The 21,935-nt window shown below is 35.6% G+C and overlaps 1 protein-coding gene across 2 annotated transcripts in view; it reads right to left on the bottom strand.

Moving 5' to 3' along the window:
• Positions 1-21,935, bottom strand: part of LOC143223625 (dystrophin-like) — a 187,325-nt gene that overhangs the window by 115,184 nt on the left and 50,206 nt on the right. Inside the window, exon 2 of one of the 2 annotated variants that reach the window (XM_076451800.1) lies at positions 9,826-10,025. The exons of the other annotated variant lie outside the window; for it this stretch is intronic. Within the exon in view, the coding sequence (XP_076307915.1) occupies position 9,826 (1 nt within the window). The 5' untranslated portion in view covers positions 9,827-10,025. The remainder of the gene's footprint in view (positions 1-9,825; positions 10,026-21,935) is intronic. 2 annotated transcript variants of the gene reach the window in all.

Raw genomic sequence — 21,935 nt, 5'->3', positions numbered from 1 at the left:
ACTTATGTTCCGGTTAAGTGTACTTTAACTAAACTTCACATGCATGTTAGACATGGCAAACAGTTTTCAAATCTGAGGACGTTATCTAAACGGGTTAGTTGATTTCTTGGACCTCCTGAATATCGACGTGTGAAAGCAAGTTTGATAAATGGTTTTAGAATAAAAATAAACAGTTAAATTATATTCTACTAGTATTAAAACAAACAGTCAAATTATATTCTACTAATATTAAAACAAACAATCAAATTATATTCTACTAGTATTAAAACAAACAATCAAATTATATTCTACTAGTATTAAAACAAACAATTAAATTATATTATACTAGTATTAAAACAAACAATCAAATTATATTCTACTAGTATAAAAATAAACAGTTAAATTATATTCTACTAGTATTAAAACAAACAATCAAATTATATTCTACTAGTATAAAAACAAACAGTTAAATTTTATATTCTACTAGTTTATAGAATATTATATTCTACAGTTAAATTATACGCTAGGAGTATAAAAAACAGCCAAATTATACTTTACTAGTATAAAAACCAAGGATTCAAATTATACTCTACTAATATAAAAAAACCTGCTAAATTATACTCTGTGGCTGGGACTGATATTATCTTGTAGTTAGGTTCAGCTCACAATTTGGAGGTCTTGAGCTCAAACCCCATACCTAAACATCTTTGTTCTTTTAATCGTGTGGACATAGAAGTGACGGTCATTCCCACTATTTGTTTGTTAGTAGTGGCCTAAGAGTTGGCGGGAGGAGGGGTGTAAAAGACAATGATGACCAGATACTTTTTATCTGGTTTATCATTTCAACATTAAGGAAGGCGAGCAGACACTCTCGAGTAGCTTGGCGCGAAAATTAGCAAGATTCAAAAATGATTTTATTTTATAAAAACATTTTTTTCAGAAAATTTATTTTTTTTGTAATGTTACGAATCTTATTTAGAGCTTAACCATTCAATAAAATACATTATAACGCACGATCGGAATGAAACCCTGAATCTCACCGCTGAGGAATCGATGTAAACTTAGTTACACTGTTTCATCTTTGTTTGTTTCTTTGCAGTTTAGCATAAAAATACGGAAAGGGCTATCCGTGCTCTCTGCTCACCACGGGTATCGAAACCAAGTTTATAGCGTTGGAAGTCCGCACGGAAGTATGTGCACCTAATAAGAAACATTTGGATTTCAATTTTGCTGTTGTTTTGAATTAAACACAAAGCTACGCAATGGGCTATTTTTGCTCTGCCCACCACGGGTATCTAAACCAGGATTTTAGCGTTGTAAATCCACAGACATACCGTTATGCCACCTGGAGGCTTGGATTTAAGTAAAATTGTCTTTCTACTGACCTGGCTTGGTTTATTTGTTATTAAATATTAACGATGAATGATAATTTGTTAGCACAATCTTAATTTTTGCTGTTTGTTTTAAACTACACTTGCAATGCATTTTATATTCTTCAATGTTTTAATTTTACGCAATTATATTATTGACTGATTTGATTTTCATCCATTTTTTTATCATTGCTTAATGACTGAATTCGTTTCTCTATGGGTTCAAACGTTGTTTAGAGACTTGCCCCAAACTTTCAACTGAGAGACAAGAGGAAGCTATTTAAAAACACTCACTGTCAAATCTTGGGCAACGCTGATCAGAGAATGGAATGCGACCGTGAGTCTTATTGCGTATTTTTTGCCTTATCGGGATTCGAACCACCGGCCTTGATTCACATAAGGGCACTTTGACCACTCTTTTACGTCCGTCCCAATTAGTTTTTATAAGCTTTTCGTTTGTCTGACTTCCATCTTTAAAAAAAAATTATTTATATATATATTTGTTTGTTTGTTTTTTGTTTTTGAATTTCGCACAAAGCTGCTCGAGGGCTATCTGTGCTAGCCGTCCCTAATTTTAGCAGTGTAAGACTAGAAGGAAGGCAGTTAGTCATCACCACCCACCGCCAACTCTTGGACTACTCTTTTTACCAACGAATAGTGGGATTGACCGTTACATTATAACGTCCCCACGGCTGGGAGGGCGAGCATGTTTGGCGCGACAGGGATGCGAACCCGCGACCCTCAGAGTCGCACGCCTTAACACGCTTGGCCATGCTGGGCCAATATATTTTTGTTATTCAGTAGATACTTTTTATTTCTTTTCTTTTGTGTTTAATATGCACTTCTATTGGGTTAGCGGTACGTTTACGGACTTAAAACGTTACAAAACGAGTTCGATTTCACAGGATGGACAGAGAGATCATTGTATAACTTTTCTTGGTATGCTAATTTCATCCGTGATTGGTACCTTCTCTTTTATCACTCAGATTATATTCAGCACGTGCGACTCAGTATCATTCCTCTGAAGTGATACCGAGTCGAGGTTATTCAGAGTTTGAGTGGTCTAATAGCCAAACTCCGTTAGGTTAAGAAGCAAAAGAGTCACACTCGCGAAAATCAAGTCAAGATGCAAATTACGAAAGAAAAACAACCAGCATCCCCTAACTGTACTGAAAGAGAAACGAATAGTTCTGCAATCGGCCACCAGGTTGGTAAATACTCGTGTATGTCATTTTTTAGAATTCATGTTATTTGTGTGTGTGCTTACTTACAGCAAAACCACATCAAGCTATCTCTTGTGTGTACCGAGATGTATCGAACCCTTGATTTTAGTGTTGTAAATTTGAAGACTTACCACTGACCCGCCAGAGGGACTCATATATATATATATATATATATATGCTTTAATCTTAAAAACAAGAGCAATTAAATTGTGTTAAATATATGGTTTGATTACGAAAAATCAATATTAAGGGTACAAAGTAAATGAGACAGTGTATAGTGAGCAGAAGAAAATAGTCAATTGTAAACGTTGTAAAAGAAAAAAATAATTACCAGAAACAAACACCAAGTACCTCATGTTCAGGTCAAATGACAGGAAACGCGAATAAATATCCATACTTATAAAACAAGGAAAACAATACGAAATATTAGACGGACTTAAAGCAGTAAAATTAGGTAAAAAGGTTGGAATGAGAGTGGACAAAAACAAGAAAAACAGAATGATCAATTGCGGCTCAGCTTAATTTATTTCGCTAAAATCAAATTAGAAAAAAACTGTATCCAAAAATCACAGAAAACAACATTCATTCAAAATTGCCTGTTTGTTTTTGAGTTTCGCGCAAAGCTACACGATGGATATCTGCGTTGGCCGTCCCTAATTTAGCAGTGTAAGACTAAAGAGAAGTCAGCTAGTCATCACCACTCACCGCCAATTCTTGGGCTACTCTTTTACCAACGAATAGTGGAATAGACCGTTACTTTATAACGACCCCACGACCAAAAGGGCGAGCCACTTTAGTGTGACGGGGATTCGAACCCGCGACCCTCAGAAGTCGAGCGCCTTAACCACCTGGCGATGTCAGGTCCAACTTACAAGGAAACAGGCACACAACAACATCAGTAACTTTCTAACAACAGTATCTTTCTTGTTACAAGAAAAATGAGTAGATGTCATTTGCACTAATACGCATGTCCCATGTAATTCAATGTACCTCCGTCGTTGGCCGTAATGGTTTTCTCCTTCGAAGGACTAAGACGTTAAAGTAATCAATCCTACATTGTAAGGGTACCTTCTTCCTCATCTATCATTGCTTTCACGTTCAGTTGAACAGACAGTATTTCCCATATCACCCTCTGTTCCACTACTATGCAGTTCTTTCTTTCGATCCACTCTCCTACACTTCTTGTCTATTTCTCCTTCGACACTCTCGTAAACAACTTCATCTTCCAAAATATTTGCAGGAATTCTGCTATTTACAGGCTACTGTTTTATACACGTATAATTATCTTATTTGTTTTGTTCTTAGAGATTTGCTATTTCGCTGTTTATCGGGAAAATCTGCTCTGCGCAGCAAGTATGGGCCAGTGAAGTCCATCTGAGCAGCTTCCATGGATCGGTGAATATTACCACCACGCTCCATTATGTGATTACTTGGTATTAGAGACAATGGCAATAATTCATGCAAGTAAAAATGACAGTTAAGCTTTTTACCGAAGGGGAAGAAACGGACAGAATACAGAGTGATGAGAAACAGAAGCTTGTTTACAGATCAAAAATATTTAAAACAAACACGTTTTAACCATTCATCATAATCAGTTTATAAAATATGGTTAAGTAGCAGTGTTAAAAAAACAACGAAATTAAAACTTACATTGAGAAAAAACTATGGTTAACGTAATAACTAAATATTTTAATTATATAACTAGATGTTTAAACTCAATAAATCAAATTGAAATGTGATAGACCCGAAACTATAAATAAAAGACTCATTGTGTCCTGATGAAAGCACCAACGACAAGGTACTCATTCATATATATGTAAAATGGCTGGTTTGGGTTGAGAAAAGTTTTTTATGTTGAGGGACGAACAACGTTTCGACCTTCTTCGATCATCGTTAGGTTCACAAAGAAAGAAAGCGGTAACTGACCGATAGCTGACCACATGTTTGAAGGGGGTTGTATAATTGAGTGTTGGAATGTAGATGGCGTGCTCTTTCTTTCTTTTGTGAACCTGACAATGACCGAAGAGGGTCGAAACGTTTTTCGCTCTTCTACATAAAAAAATTTCTCAACCCATACCAGCTGTTTTTACACATGTATTCTTCTCTACAAGTGCGTTTTTCTCGTCACCACGAACATGTTACTCTCTCAAACGAAGAACTATCTCAGGAGTTCCCGAGTTTATTAACTTCTTTTCTTGTATACCAAGCCCTCATGTAGCTTTGCGCAAAATTCAAAACAAACCAATCAAATAAACCAATCTTGTGTATCAAGTAAGAAAATAGAAAAAAAACTAAACTTAACACACGACGAAACATCAATCCTGTATATAGTTAGTTAGTTATCACCATTAGATTTCATCTAGGAACATAGGACCGCAATCGCTTGCGGATTCTTCAACAAGTATTTAAGTGAGTAGGTTGTTAGCCCACTGCACCGAGCCGTCCCTAATTTAGCAGTGTAAGACTAGAGGGAAGGCAGCTAGTCATCACCACCCACCGCCAACTCTTGGGATACTCTTTTACCAACGAATAGTGGGATTGACCGTAACATTATAATGCTTCCACGGCTGGTAAGGCGAGCATGTTTGGCGCGACGCGGTCGTGAACCCGCGACCCTCGGATTATGAGTCGCACGCCTTACGCGCTAGGCCATGCATCTGGCCTACATGGGTGAGTGGCTAACGTAACTGCCTTTCTACAAAGAGTATTCAGGTTCGAATCCTAGTTTCTGCCACCGTAGATAGCCTTTTGTCCCGAGAAATTTCAACAGATTAGCAGCCTAAACGTATAATAAAAATTAACTTATAATTAGTGGCTTACAAAAAAAAGATGGTAATTAATTAGTAATTAGACTGAGTTGGCCTTTTAGACTATTAACTATGACAATGATTCATTGGAACTCCACGTTTCCATTAACTGCTAGCCAGAGGACACGAGTGTTCTCCAAGAGCTGTTTTCACGAACAACTTGGTATCAGTGCAAAATAAAACTGGGAACCAAGGGCACAAACACCAAAATAAATAGATTTACTTCTGTAGAGTTTTCGAAAGTGTTTTGCGTCAAGAATGAGTAAAACCGAAATTAAGAGTAACATGTAGTGTTTTTTCTTGCTTCTGAAGTTGATATGTCATGCTGTGTTGTAGCCTACAGAGTGTATAATCATTCTCGTGATTCATGGCATTTGCACGTTTTATTGACGTTACGATTGTACAAACTCCAACATTAAATGTTCCTTATGTGACGCCATATTAATTTCTACTGACTGACTGACAGACAATACACCCCTCTGGAGTGGTACGAGTTGTTAAAGTTGGTAATTTCTTCCAGGTAGCTTTCGGAGAAATAAGAGACATACCTTCTTATCATTCAGAGTTGATATGATACATTAAACTCTTAAGTTTTATTTCGGGGTCATGCATCCAGCCTGATGTGTAAATAGAATTACAACATCAGGTAAATTAAAACTGACATATCCTATAAATTTCAGTGATTTATTAATACTCATAAGTATAATAAAGTACCCATAAGTTTACATAGTTCCATTCGGAAAGCAATCTGTGGGTGAGCCTATTGAGAAAGAGGCAATGCTGTGTGCGTATCCTGAGACCTGATATTCCAGAACCTGGATAAACCTTTCACATATGTGTACATACAACCTGTACTCACATACGTAGTACTTTCACTTTCTCACTAATACTTTAGGATTAGTTTTACTATTCGCTTGGCGATAAAAGAGCTTTAAATAACTGTTTTTCAAAACAAAGTTCATATCACCAATCCGAAAGAGAAAGAGATATACGCTTATTCTTAGCCCTAAATGTACGTGTTACTACGTTCATATTATAAACTATGTGTTAGTACTAAAAACAAGAAAAAAAAATAGATCGTATTGTACAAAAAAAGGCAGAATATATATAGGAATACAGGAAAAAAACACTTCTTGAAATATCAGATGTTTTAAATTTGTTTTTGTTCTGTTTGAGGCCTATCGAATAAACCCAAGTTCCAGATTTATATAAATAGCCATCTTGGCACTGATCTAATATCCATAACTTTCGAAAATAGCCTAAAAAAACTTGTAAGTTTGTAAAAACAAAACGGGTGGGACTTTGTAAGTCACTATAGTCATACAAAGAAACAAAATACGTCTAAATAAGCTATTGACCAATAAGATGGTATTAAGAGGACAAAAGAACCATCTTCTCTAAGTACTGCATAGGATTTACTTGTGCAATTGTTAAGCGATAGCACTTGTCTATAAAGGGAAGTCTACGGATTAAGTTGTTTCAATTAATTCTACCCTGAATCCACTTATAATCCTTGGGCATACAACTAAGTTAAGCAACTCTCTCTTAAGAGACGTGGTAGAAAATATAATATAATAGTTGAATTAACATTTAAGTTAACATGCTGTTGTGAGAAAAAAAAAACGACAACAAGAACTAATAAACACAGAATAGAAGATGTAATACATCAAATGGCAGTGTTCTAATTCTGGTTGAAAGACAGCCAGATAGATCGATAGGTAGGCTGTAACGTAACAAGAAGAGTTTGTTTTCTAATGTTGAAGGTTACAAAGCTTTACAATGAAATATTTTCGAGAGCATCACAGTAGATAACCGAGCTTATGCCTCACTATGCAAGTTCACTGCAATATCTCTCTTCGCTGTTATATTAAAATGCCTCATTTTCTTTTTGGAAACCAAATGATATTATACTGATGACAGTACTTTACTGTTCGTAAAGATCCGTGCGATACACAACCGTAACCCAACCAATCAATGAACGTCACGAGACACAAGCCAGAGCTTCTGTCACAAAGATTCTTCCACTCCTGTTTATGTAGCAACAAATGCAACGTGATATTCGAATGCTTATTGTTGATGTGTTTATTTCGCCTCGTGTCAGATATATAAACGCCTTCGACGGCCATGAGATACAAGCAGAAATACAAATGTAACTTTAATATTATTCCAACTTCCCTGAACAAAGACGATAAAAAACACGCTGTTAGAAGAATAGTTCTGAAGCCAAACTCAGCAGAACAACAACAAAAATCTAGCTACCTCTTTCGTTTGTCGCGATATATTTTTACACACATAAATGCATTAACATTGATTTTGTTCTGAATACATGGCCTACTTGATCGGAAGTTGTTATTATGCAGTTGCCTGGCATATTAGTAATGATTGCTATTTTGTAGTTTATGTGATGTGAGAAAACCACGTACACGGGTTACAGGGATGTTTATTCAAAGATTTCAAGACTGGACAGTGAATGATTGAAAGTATCATGTTCACAATTAATGAGATTACCGAGGAAGTTGTTGGTGAAAGCAGGAAGTAGCTACGGTGATAAGTGAGAGAACGTGCTAGTGATGGAGATAAGTAATTAATTAGAGAGAAAAACCGAGGAAGTTGTTGATGAAAGCAGGAAGTAGCTACGGTGATAAGTGAGAGAACGTGCTAGTGATGGAGATAAGTAATTAATTAGAGAGAAAAACCGAGGAAGTTGTTGATGAAAGCAGGAAGTAGCTACGGTGATAAGTGAGAGAACGTGTTAGTGATGGAGATAAGTAATTAGAGAGAAAACCGAGAAAAAGCCGAGGAAGTTGTTGGTAAGTAATGGAAGAAGTTGTTGGTGAAACTACGGTGATAAGTGAAGAACGTGATAGTGATGGAGATAAGCAATTAATTAGAGAGAAAACCGAGGAAAGAGGAAGTTGTTGGTGAAAGCAGGAAGTAGCTACGGTGATAAGTGAGAGAACGTGTTAGTGATGGAGATAAGCAACCAATTAGAGAGAAAACCGAGGAAGTTGTTGGTGAAAGCAGGAAGCAGCTACGGTGATAAGTGAGAGAACGTGTTAGTGATGGAGATAAGTAACCAATTAGAGAGAAAACCGAGGAAGTTGTTGGTGAAAAGTAACCAATGCAGAAAGTAGCTACGGTGATAAGTGAGAGAACGTGCTAGTGATGGAGATAAGTAATTAATTAGAGAGAAAAACCGAGGAAGTTGTTGGTGAAAGCAGGAAGTAGCTACGGTGATAAGTGAGAGAACGTGTTAGTGATGGAGATAAGTAATTAATTAGAGAGAAAAACCGAGGAAGTTGTTGGTGAAAGCAGGAAGTAGCTACGGTGATAAGTGAGAGAACGTGTTAGTGATGGAGATAAGTAACTAATTAGAGAGAAAAACCGAGGAAGTTGTTGGTGAAGGTGGAAAGTAAATAGTATATATTTTTTAGGATCTGTTTTCAAAGTAGTATCGTTGAATGGTCTTTTTAGACACTTTCTTAAATAATAATAATTGTATTTGGTTCAAGAGTAAATTATTTTAAAATTAATCTTTTCGTCACTACATCTTCATTAAGCCTAATATATGCAGGCGAGTTGTTACCATTAGCAGTAAGCTTTAAATAAACAGATACAAATTAATGCGTTTTCTCATTTTGATAATAAACTATTTTACACAGTACTGGAGTATTTTGAAAATAATATTAATATTTACTTTAAAGGCCAGAAATCTACTTAGTAGTTACGAAATGAAAACGAACTTTCAGAGTATCGTGATGTTCTCCACAAGACAAAGTGTAACATTGTTGCGTTATTTTACAGATGATGAACCACATGATAAATTTCCACTATATCACTACATTCTCCAAAAGATAAGCTGTCACTACATGTTTCAGTAGGTGTTGTCATTGATAATTATAGTAGCCATATAGTAAACTGTTACGGTGTTTCAGTGCGTTTTTAAACATCTGTATGACATAGACTGTTGTAAGTATTTGACTTTTGATGTTTTCTATAAGGCAAGCTGTTGTAGGTGGTTTAACGGACCAACTTACATGCGATCTGTTTTACAACAAATATTTTTACTGCTGTATATTTCTCCATTTTGTGTTCCTCAAGATCAGTGTACAACATAACATGAACATGGGAACATTTCATAAATAAACATAAACAAGCGCAAGAAATGCTGTTTATCCTGGAACACGATATAACATTTTATTTTTGTTGTTCTATACTCGTGTTCACATACCCAGATATTTTTATATAGCTAACAAAATTATATTACATTTCGTAACATAAACCTGTTCAGTGGGCTATCTGCGCTATGTTTCGCGCGAGTATCGAGCCCCGGATTCTATCGTTATAAGCCCTCAAGCTTAGCACAGAACCATCTGAGGACGGCCGAAGAAAAATATATAAAAATGAATAGAAACAAGTGGCATTTAAATTTCGTATTCCTCTTACTATATTCCAGGTGATTCAGGCACTCGACTCGTAATCCGAAGGTCTCGGGTTCGAATCCCGGTCGCACCAAACACGCTCGCCCTTTCAGCCGTGGGGGCGTTATAATGTTCCGTCAATACCACTATTCGTTGGTAAAAGAGTAACCCAACAGTTGGCGGTGGGTGGTGATGACTAGCTGCCTTATCTCTAGTCTTGCACTGCTAAATTAAGGACAAACAAACAAACCACTTATCATAAAATAATATCAAGTCCACAGTAATATAAAATAAAACCAAATACATTTATATCATTCATAAATAACGAACAAAACCTGAATGAATGAACATTAAAATAATACCTCTCTAATATCTGTAAGTGGAAAGAAGGAAGGAAATATTCTATCACTGAATTTGTTTAGTCCACATTTAGACTCATGAATACCATGGATTTTGGTTTAATATATAGAAGTAAAAAGCCGTATACCAAAATTAGAGTTTTTGTTGTTGTTGGGGTTTCTTACTATTGAGACGCTGTGATTAACATCAGCAGTTTAAAAGACGTTCTGCAAATCTATCTTCTTTATTTCTCAAAAAGAAAGATAGTTTCCTAAACCGAATGGCTCCAAGTACGCTCTACTCTAACGAATTATACTATAATGTTTTACCATTTCCACAAATCAACCAAGTCATGGTGTTCTCGTCTATGCAAACTGTCGTAATGTTCTGACGCAATACAAATTGCTAGCTTTTCGAGATTTATTATAAAGCACAATTGGTTCATTTTTAGCGCAAAGCTACACAACGAATCCCATGCCGTGTGGTCGTCACTGGAATCGAACCCTACATATTAGTATTACAAGTCCTCAAGTTTACCGCTGAGCCACCAGGGGGCGAAAAGTACAATTTAAGATCGGTTTGACATATATCATAACCACACCTATTAGGTTATCATAGTACTTTTGGCATGTAGGAAAGCTTATAAAAAATATTTTATAATATTTTAAAATATTTAAAAACTTTTCATTGATTCTATTTTCATCATAAGCTTTTGTTAAACTCATCCACCAAGTAAGAAATAGGGTTAGGTTAGTAAACAAGAACAGTTCCTATTGTTTTAATTAAAATAACAACAGTATTGCATGCATCATAATAAATTTAGTTTGACAAATATGATTAAAATCACACTTGATTACTGTTGTTGTTTGTTTTTTGTGTGTTTTTTCACAGATCTCTGGTACTTAGTTTATAATAATTATGTATTATAGATTGATAAAAATAGTATTTCAAGTCTATCGTGAGTCTTCCAGATGTAACTATGTAAAGTAGTTGTAACTGAGCACAAAGCTACATCATGTGCACTGCCCACCACAGATATCGATACCATTTTGTAACGTTGTAGGTCCGCAGATATATAAGAGTACCACTATGGAGCCACAATGTAAGAAGCTGGTCGATGCCAGGAAACACTATTTGGGTTGAACGGATGGAACTCAAAGATAAAAGTGAAATGCTATACGTATGCGGTTGAAGACTATTTCAATGGTGTGAACTAGCACCTTCTGTATGTATTCCTCCCTTCTTTTACTAATTAGTACATTGTGGATTTCGAAGGACACGCGTGTAAAAATACTTTTTCTTATCATTTTTTCTGTATAACCAATTTATTTTACAAGAAGCCTAAGGTTTTAATGTTGGGCAGCCAAGAGTATATTTAAAACATTCTTTATATGCAGTGCTGAAAACCTGCTGTAGTGGTGTGAAGTGAAGAAAACCTAAGCTGTTTTACCCTAATAAAAGGAATTAAAATTTATATACTGTGAACACCTTTAGCTGCCGAAGAGTCATTATAATCAATTGTAATTGTGATAATTATAAGGCTTAGTGTTTTTTTAAACACCATATTCTTTATTCGTTCTTGAGGATTTTTCCGAGGAAAAGAATGTTCAACAGTGTTTTAACCACATTGTTTTCACTGTTATGACGCGTTTCGCTCAGTACCAGAACTCATCAGACCGGCTGTCATAAAACATATGTATTTCATACGTATAAACAATTAGCTAGTCATGTTGTGGGGATGTTTTTTCACACATAATTTTCTTCATCAGTCTGTTAATCATTTTGAAGTCCCCACGGAACTCATTAAGCGAGTGTGTGTTTTCTTCTAGCAGAGTCACAGTGGGTTATCTGCTAAGCCAACCGAGGGGAATCGAACCCCTGTTTTTAGCATTGTGAATTCGTAGGCTTACCGCTGTACTAGCGGGGAGTGAACGTATTAAGAGGAATGTAAATAATTGACTGCAATGAACACAACAAAGGTGTGCAATAATGTTGTAAGAAAAGGATGACAGAGAAACTACTTAGCAACAAGTTCTAACACAGAAAACTTTAAAAAGAAACAAAACACATTTACCAGTAATGAATTCATAGTAGTCTCCATGTTTGAAAAACCTAACAAAGTAAGTTGAATAAAATAGCGACATAAATTAATTTTTAAAAATAGGATGCTTAGTTTTTGTACTTATTAAATAAATAGACTGAGGATAAAAGTACGATTTATTTTGAAAGGTGTTTAAACTTCATGTTGTTCCCCGCTGGGACAGCGGTAAGTCTTCGAATTGCGTTGCTATAAAAACGCACACACACACTTCAAGTGTATTATTACAAGTCAGTTTTGATGATAGTGAAGTCACATAGAGATAAATAGATAATGATATGTCTCATTTATCGAGTTGGGTCGGCGGTTGCGACATGGCGTTAGCCCATACTAGTCTTTTGTTGGAAATCGATCTATCTTGACGGATACCTATTTCTTTTGGAAGTACATTTATATGGCTGAGTTTAACATCGAACTGTGGAGTATATGCTTCTCTGGCTCGTGCTGTTAGGTAGTTGATGATTTTTTAGTATACCATAGATTTATGGTAAGATTGTTACTTTAGGTATTGAGCTTGTAGGTTTTCCTTACATCTTTCTGAGGAAACGATGCCCTTCTCTGATCGCTAGTGTACAAAATAATGGTATTTGTCCCTTATCTTCTATTGGCGAGGTGAACTGAATCGATAAGTATCGATTGTTTAGACACTGGAAGATGTCTTATTATAACACAGAAGTTTTGTCGAAATATTTGGAAAAATTAAAAAGATTACTTACTGCATGATAGAAGACGACGCACGAGCCTTTTAAATATTTGATCAAATATATTAAAGGTACTTCTGTCAATGACAGGCAGTTAATAAACATCTTTTCAGATAAAGCAGTACATAGGTAGGCAAGTTTCTAAGAGCGACGCTATTATACAGAAAGAGTTAAAATGGTTCAATATAATAAGGCTGTACCTACTTCACGTTCAGCATGGTTGATTGAGATCACCTCAGCTAGTGGCAACTCAGTAAATAACGAGATGACATTAAGACAGGCAAGAATATATGGATCTTTGATCTGGTTCTTCAATCTAATCAAAACCGTTCTCAAGTTCTTGATCAACATATCATTTATATCAGAAAAGGGGCTTGTCTGTTGTATGTAGGACTGCTGAGGAAGCTAATAACAGATGGAAAAAAATCTGTATGGTTGTTTTTAGGAAATCTGTTATCGGTGGTACAATTATTATTATCAGGTTATACAAGTTGTTGTCAGTTTTGTATGCTACTCTTGTTAGATTTGTCCCATGAGACTTTTTAAATTTGTATTTCATAAAGTTTTTTATAATAAAATCACTCACCATCTTTAAAATTACCTTTAGAATTGACATTAATTAGAAACTACCAAGTGACTTTGAGCAAAGAATAATTGAAGATTATTGTCACGATACAGTCGGAATAAGAATTAAGAAAAATATTTTATAAATCCAGATTATAGGTTGTTCTACAAAAAGTAGATCCAGATTAAAGGTTGTGCTACAGAAAGTAGATCCAGATTATAGGTTGTGCTACAGAAAGTAAATCCAGATAATAGGTTGTGCTACAGAAAGTAAATCTAGATTATAGGTTGTGCTACAGAAAGTAAATCCAGATTATAGGTTGTGCTACAGAAAGTAAATTTAGATTATAGGTTGTGCTACAGAAAGTAGATCCAGATTATAGGTTGTGCTACAGAAAGTAGATCCAGATTATAGGTTGTGCTACAGAAAATAGATCCAAATTACAGGCTGTGCTACAGTAGGTGAATTCATATTACAGGTTGTGCTACAGTAGGTGAATCCAGCTTACAGGCTGTGCTACAGAAGGTGACATCAGTCGGACTGTGGAAGAGTAGGGAATATTAAGAGAGTATTTGAGACAATAGTGCAGATTGTGGTTTAGCAAATGGCATCAGTACACTATGTTTTTAGGTTTGGTTTGAATTTCAAGCTGCTTGAGAGCTATATGTGCTAGTCGTTCCTAATTTAGCAGTGAAAGATTGGAAGGAAGGCACCTAGTTATCACCACAAACCGCCAACTCTTGGGTTAATCTTTTACCAATGTATAGTGGGATTTTCTATTCATTATAATGTCCCCACGGATATTCGAATCCGCAAACCGAAAGAAAGTAACATCAGTCCATTGTGTTAAAATAGGCATCACGAACCACTACGGCGGACCGTGGTCCAAAATGCTATATCAGTCCAACAATGTAATGTTTAAAATCGTTTGATTATGAGTTCGACTCCTGAAGAACACGCCGTCTTTTTACTCTAAATTTATCTGACACATCCTAAGTTCACAACAATATGTTATCCGTTAACTAAACTTTCTGGTGTCAACAACAGGGAATTTTCCACACCAGCAGTACTTCAAATAATTGTTGGCAAGATTGAAGTAAATATTTATGCGCCAACAATACCAAACGTGAGTTGCGCGTGTATCAGATTCGAATCTATTACTCATCAAGAGCCCCACCAGCCAACGTTTAAATTTAAATTCTTCAAGGCAGGATAAGACTAAATTAAGCTACGAAACTTGGGCGTGGTCAAATACATCATGGTTTGACCTTCTGAGTCCAAAATTGTAATTAGATCTAAAATCAAACAATGATGGAGTTATGAACTAAAGTTTTATATCTGAAAGAAACTCAGAGCCATTCTATGAGCCACTATGCCACGGCTAAAAAGATAACATTGTGGTATATATATATATAGTATATCTTATTTCATTTCATTGAAATGTCTTAAAATATTTATCTTAATTATTCATACATATTTGCACGTGAGAATATTTCAACTCATTTACAGTACTGTTCCCTGGTGGCTCGGCGGTAAGTCTGTAGGCTTATAACGATGTGGGCACAGCACTAATAACTCATTGTGTAGCTTTGTGCACAACAACAAACAAACAAATATGTTATAATTTGTGACAAAGGCTAATTTTCCAATTGTTTACTCTTCATATTATTATGCTTGTTGAACTATTGTTAATTCGAACATCTTAAATTGTTTTCTATTCCAGTTAGTTAAGTCTTGACTCTTGTCTGTTGAAGAGATTTGAAGTGAACCTGAAAAAAACCTAAACAAACCTTAATAGAAAGTGAAAAGGTTTTTCAATGTCGTTAGATGAAGATTTTCCACTAACAACAATGACCACCATAAACTGAAAGCCCGGCATGACTAGGTGGTTAAAACACTCGACTCGTAATCTGCGAGTCGCGGGTTCGAATCCCCGTCACACCAAACATGCTCGCCATTTTAGCCGTGGGGGTGTTATAATGTGACGAACAATCCCACTATTCGTTGGTAAAAGAGTAGCCCAAGTGTTGACGGTGGTTGGTGAAGACTAACTGCCTTCTCTCTAGCCTTACACTGCTAAATTAGGGACGGATAGCGCAGATAGCCCTCGTGTAGCTTTGCGCGAAATTCATATCAAACCAAACTATAAACTGAACTGCTTGTCAGTAAATAATTTAACATGCCTCTCTCTCTCTTTATTTGTTTCTTGTACTGAACTGCTTGTCAGTAAATAATTTAACATGCCTCTCTCTCTCTTTATTTGTTTCTTGTACTGAACTGCTTGTCAGTAAATAATTTAACATGCCTCTCTCTCTCTTTATTTGTTTCTTGTACTGAACTGCTTGTCAGTAAATAATTTAACATGCCTCTCTCTCTCTTTATTTGTTTCTTGTACTCGCTTTCCTTTTATGGAATATTTACAAGGACTTCTAACAAAACAACAAAACTCGTACTAAAGGTAATGTTCGGCAGGTGGCGTGCCATGAAGTTATATATGTCTATCAAATTTCCGCCTAATATTTTAATTTTATTTAAGAAATACAGACTAACATTTATCTTTTATTGAGGCTGGTCTATGCCATAAAACAGAAAACAGAGCAAGTTATATTACACGGGTAATGAAACACTAGGAGCACTGAGTGGGTGGAAATGTGGGAGAAAGCGCCACGTGCTAATTGGCTTCCCTTCACAACATAACGCGACATATGGTTGTCACATGAGAATAGAAAGACGCTCAGAGAACTGTGTACGTGTGTTTGTGTGAGCACGGACATGTAATGTGTCCTTACTTTTGGAATAGATAATTATGTCATTTTACAGAACACTTTACATGAGAGTGATTTATTTTGTTATTTTACAGTACACTTTACGTGGTTGTGATTTATTTTGTTATTTTATAGTACACTTTACGTGAGAGTGTTTTGTTATTTTACAGTACACTTTACGTGGGAGTGTTTTGTTATTTTACGGTACACTTTACGTGGGAATGATTTATTTTGTTATTTTACAGTACACTTTACGTGGGAGTGATTTATTATGTTATTTTACAGTACACATTACGTGAGAGTGTTTTGTTATTTTATAGTACACTTTATGTGGTAGTGATTTATTTTGTTTCTTAATTTCACGGATTTATGACAAGTTGGTAAAAGACGAACAATTAACTACATAAAATCGTTAAAGATATTAAGCACGCAAGTAAATAAACTTACTGTCATAAGAATATTCCACTAATGTGGATAAAGAAAGTACAGAACAACCAAGGATTGGTCAAACTGCTAATTACACCCTCTTGCTTGTAAACAGCAACTTTAATTAATTTATTGTCAGTTCAATCTCAACGTTCGATAACGCTGTAGCAGCATTAGTTTTTACTCTTCACGTATAAAATATGTCTTCGTGTGAAGAAAAATACTACGGTTAGGTCGTGTGGCTACAGTGGCTTAAATATTGACATACAGATGCAAAGAGTCTGAGTAATAAGAGCATGGCCAAGTGATTAAGGCACTCGACTCACAATCCGAGTGTTGCGGGTTAGCATCCCCGTCGCGCTAAACATGCTCGCCCTTCCAGCCGTGGAGGCGTTATAATGTGACGGTCAATCCCACTATTCGTTGGTAAAAAGAGTAGCCCACGTGTTTGCGGTGGGTTGTGAAGACTATCTGCCTTCCTCTGGTTAGGGACGACTAGCGCCAATAGTCCTCGTGTAGCTTTGCGCGAAATTGAAAACAAACAAATAATACAAACACTAAGTAATAAGGAACCCAAATCAACGAGAATTGTAACTACAATGATAGGGAAATAAAAAAAGGAAAAACAATTTCATGCGGGAAGAGGCATTTTTAGTAGTTACGCCACAGGGTAAGTATTAAGATATTTATGACAGTTTCAGCAGACTATGAGTACCGATATCCAAGGTACTCAACTGGAATAATACAAATATGAACGCTAAAAATCAACAATGACAGTGGGGTTTACTTTAAATGACGAATATCACCCAGTTTTATTTGTTTCTCTACTCAACAATCCCCAAAACAAAGCAAGAAACCAACGCTATGTTACTAAACCAGAAAGTGACCAACCCGCCAAAAATTGTTTATCTTTATCTTACTTGTTTCAGTCTTTATAATTACTTTATCACTAACGTAAATTTAAACTTAAACACGCTTTATGTGTTACTGGGCAGTGAAATATCATCGCTTAGTCGTAATAACTGGTAGCAGTTATAAAAAACAAACGAATAATTGAAGTGTAAATTATGTTATCATTATTTCTTGAAGTTAGCTTTTCTTTATAGAAATCTGGTGTTCCTTTAAAAAGCTTAAACAAAGAGCGGAATAGGAATTACCAGTCAATAACAGATGAGTATTAGATGACTGTAACATGTGGAATACTCAGTGCTTTGTACACTATGCAATCAGTGTCTTTAGGTTTGGTTTGTTTTGAATTTCGCGCAAAGCTACACGAAGACTATCTGTGCTAGCCGTCCCAATGTTAGCAGTGTGAGACTAGATGGAAAGCAGATAGTCATTACCACCCACCACCAACGCTTGGGCTACTCTTTTACTAACGAATAGCGGGATTGACTGTCACATTATAACACCCCACGGCTGAAAGGTCGAGCACGTTTGGTACTATAGGGATTCGAACCCGCGATCCTCGGATTACGAGTCGAGTGTCTTTAGGAAGCTAGCCCCTATATTATGTATGATGTGAAGGTGTAAAGAAAAGTCAATACACATAATATTAAATTGTATTACATACATTCATAGCATACATTAATTTTCAATCAGAGGAAAACATGTCACAAAACAAGAAATAAAAATATTTGTGAATGAAAAATCTTGTATGGATGGCAGTAGTAAAAAAAGGATGCAATAAGAAAATATTCACAATACAGTTATACACAGATAATCCTTAACGACTTTCAATATCACAATTTAATGCTGCATTGTAAAATGCATACTTGACTTTACTCTTATTGCAGCTGAAAGTTATGTATTCCTAACTGTTGTTATGCAATTTGTTTATCAAAAAATCATGGTCACGTCAGAGTAGGCATTAATGTAGTTTAGCTAAAAGTCTAGGACTCACGTACAAGGAAAATCAAATTGACCGACTTCGTAACCATTTTTTACTCGTACATTTACTCTGTCATTCCTATATTATTGCTTGCATTCTTTTTTGGCTGCTGACCCTAGATCATTTTACATTTATAAAATGTTTTTATTGTTTAAATGTAAGAAGCCATATTTAAAGTTTTTACTATATCACTATCGTAAGCATTTGAACATGTTTAATACACGGTGTAATATAACAATTACAGTTTGTCATTTCATATCTTTTTGCTAAATACTACTTATGTATAATAGTGGTTTTCTATCTTTCGAATTTCGGAAACAAAAAATTTTTGAGAATTACGATATTTTAAAGCATCAATAGCAAAGTCAATAAGAGAAAGACACTATAACAAAATAAGAATTTTAAAGTTTGTCAATTAAAAACATAAATCGATATTAAAGTAATAAAAAATCAAAAGTTAGAAGATACGAACTAATGCTTGAATGGATCTTTCCTTTAAATAAAACGAACTAAAATGGTTCCGAAGACCCCATTAGGATAGAAGTAAGAATATGCATTGTTTATGATGAATAATTAACTCTATTGTATACAACGCTGTCAAAGTCATTCCATCAACATAATCGACAGTAGATCGTGAAATTCACTACAAAGTGAAGAGGAAGCATTCCCAAATCAGTTAATATCCTTGTGTTATCAAGTGACATTTGACTTGAATTTACAATAAAGGACTACAAGCAGTTTCTATAATACGTACTTCACCTTAATAAACATGCTTTGCTTCATCATTAGGTCTTTGAGGAATTGAATATTAAATTATCACAACTGCATAAAAAGTGCATTGAAATTAGATAATTATATGTACGAGTTTTGCTACAGAACCGTTTAATTTGATAAAACAGAAGAATTTGAAATTATCAGTTTTAATTAGAAGAATATCATTTAGCGCATACTCTAAATGGACACCCTATTAAAACTACTCCGCTTTTACACACCCTATCTTTATGGACAAATGCGGGATAGATAGTTCATGCAACGTATGGGGCGATTTATTTCAAAGACTATTCAGACACATCTGCCATCAGATGCTACTTAACAGTAGTGAATTTGAAGTTAAACATATCTGCCGTAAGAAAACACTGTGACCCCCAACTGCTAAAGCCTGGCCTAGGAAACGATCATTATTAAATAGGTGTCAGACTGCATTTCGTTTGACTAATATTTACAGTAATGATTAGGATTTTATTGTTTCCTGATGCACCGTGTGAAGGACATTAGAAACGTTGTCATTTGGCAGTCACTAACCAACCTGTAAGAGTCTTCCATTTGCAAAGAGGAAAGAATGGGATAAGTAGTGTTTCGAGTACAAAGTGTAGGCAATGGTTTCTACAGAACATGTGAAATAATCTAGATTTATTGCACTGATTAATGAGTAAAGCTAGGGAGAAAAATTACAGAACACACGTGACATTGCTTGTGTTGTTTCGACATACGAGTCAATGGAGGTGGAGTAATGGTATGGGGAAGCATTTCCCTGACACAGGTTGAGTCTCTTTCTTTATTTAGATGGACAGTCTCTTCATCATATCCACTGTATGCATGTGTTACACAGAAATGAAACATTAACCCTTTAAAACAGAGCCGAGTAAGATATGCATGTGTTACACAGAAATGAAACATTAACCCTTTAAAACAGAGCTGAGTAAGATATGCATGTGTTACACAGAAATGAAACATTAACCCTTTAAAACAGAGCCGAGTAAGATATGCATGTGTTACACAGAAATGAAACATTAACCCTTTAAAACAGAGCTGAGTAAGATATGCATGTGTTACACAGAAATGAAACATTAACCCTTTAAAACAGAGCCGAGTAAGATATGCATGTGTTACACCGAAATGAAACATTAACCCTTTAAAACAGAGCCGAGTAAGATATACATGTGTTACACAGAAATGAAACATTAACCCTTTAAAACAGAGCCGAGTAAGATATGCATGTGTTACACAGAAATGAAACATTAACCCTTTAAAACAGAGCCGAGTAAGATATGCATGTGTTACACAGAAATGAAACATTAACCCTTTAAAACAGAGCCAAGTAAGATATACATGTCTTACACAGAAATATAATCATCTCAGAATCTACGGAATAGATGCAAGCTGAAATCATCACAAAACCTTGCAAATTTATATGAATATCGCTGAAGTTTTGAGCGGTCCATTGGTTAGCATGCTACGTGTATCAAAACCCAGGTTTCTAGCAATGTTAGCCCGCAACCGTTCCCCTGTACTACTAGAGGGCTAGTGTGCCCGTATTGTGAGTACGAGGATTTAAAGTTCCCGTCCCTGGTTGTCATATGTTCTGTATATTTAAAGTTAAGCACAAAGCTCCACATTGAGCTATCTGCGCTCTGTCTATCAGGGTAGTGAAAACTGGTTTCTTGCGTTGTAAATCCGCAGACATATCGCTGTGCCAATGGGGTCCTTGTTATCGTATAGATATGTGGGGCACTTCGGGGCAGTGGATGTGTTATTTCGCGATATTTAAATGACATTATTAAGTCAAACTTGGTAGGTCCAAGAGTTGTCGGTGAATGCTCTTGACTAGCTGCCTTTCTTTAGATAAAATAAGAATAGCCGTAGGCAGATAGCAGTTTGTGCAGCTTTGCGTTAAAAATTCTGGAATAAAAAAATCGATATTTGTAAACATAATGAGTACGAGCTAACATTTTCCATTAATTTTAGGACTTGCAATTTTCAGCTCTAATTACATGTTTGCCCGGACCTTGTATATAAAAAAATAGAACAAGCATAAAATATCTGTAAACTGTGGAGGACAGTTGTCCCCTGAATTTACATATAAATTATGACAGAAAACCTAAGACTTGAATTTATGGAACACCTCTGATCTGAATTAATTTGTAAACTGTAAACAGAACAGATGAGGCCTGAATTTATCTGCAATCTTCACAGAACAGTTGAGATTTGAATTTATGTGTGAAGTTTAGGAAACAGTGGAAAGTGTAAAATACCTGAATCGAAAATTGGTGTAAGGTGGTTGAAAACTACGCTGTGAAAGGACTCTTTGACAATGCATCGAATTGACTCAGTGTCGCACTTGTCGATTGTCTAACAGACCGTCGATTCCACTACGAGTTAAAGTAAGTAATATATTATGGCACTGTTGTCCGGGGAAATTTTAACTGCGTGTTGGATTAAGTCATTATGCCCAATGACTTGGCACAGGGAAGCTTAAATTACTTCTGGGCTTTACAATAATGTGGGATGATAAATCGTCTAAGGGTTTCACACTACAGTAGCAAGTTTAAACTGGTTATGGGTCTTACGTT

The sequence above is a fragment of the Tachypleus tridentatus genome, chromosome 8 (genome assembly GCF_004210375.1).
Source record: "Tachypleus tridentatus isolate NWPU-2018 chromosome 8, ASM421037v1, whole genome shotgun sequence".
In the NCBI taxonomy this organism is placed as follows: Eukaryota; Metazoa; Arthropoda; class Merostomata; order Xiphosura; family Limulidae; genus Tachypleus; species Tachypleus tridentatus.
Note: the sequence above shows the minus strand (reverse complement) of the source record. Positions and strands in the feature narration are given on the sequence as shown.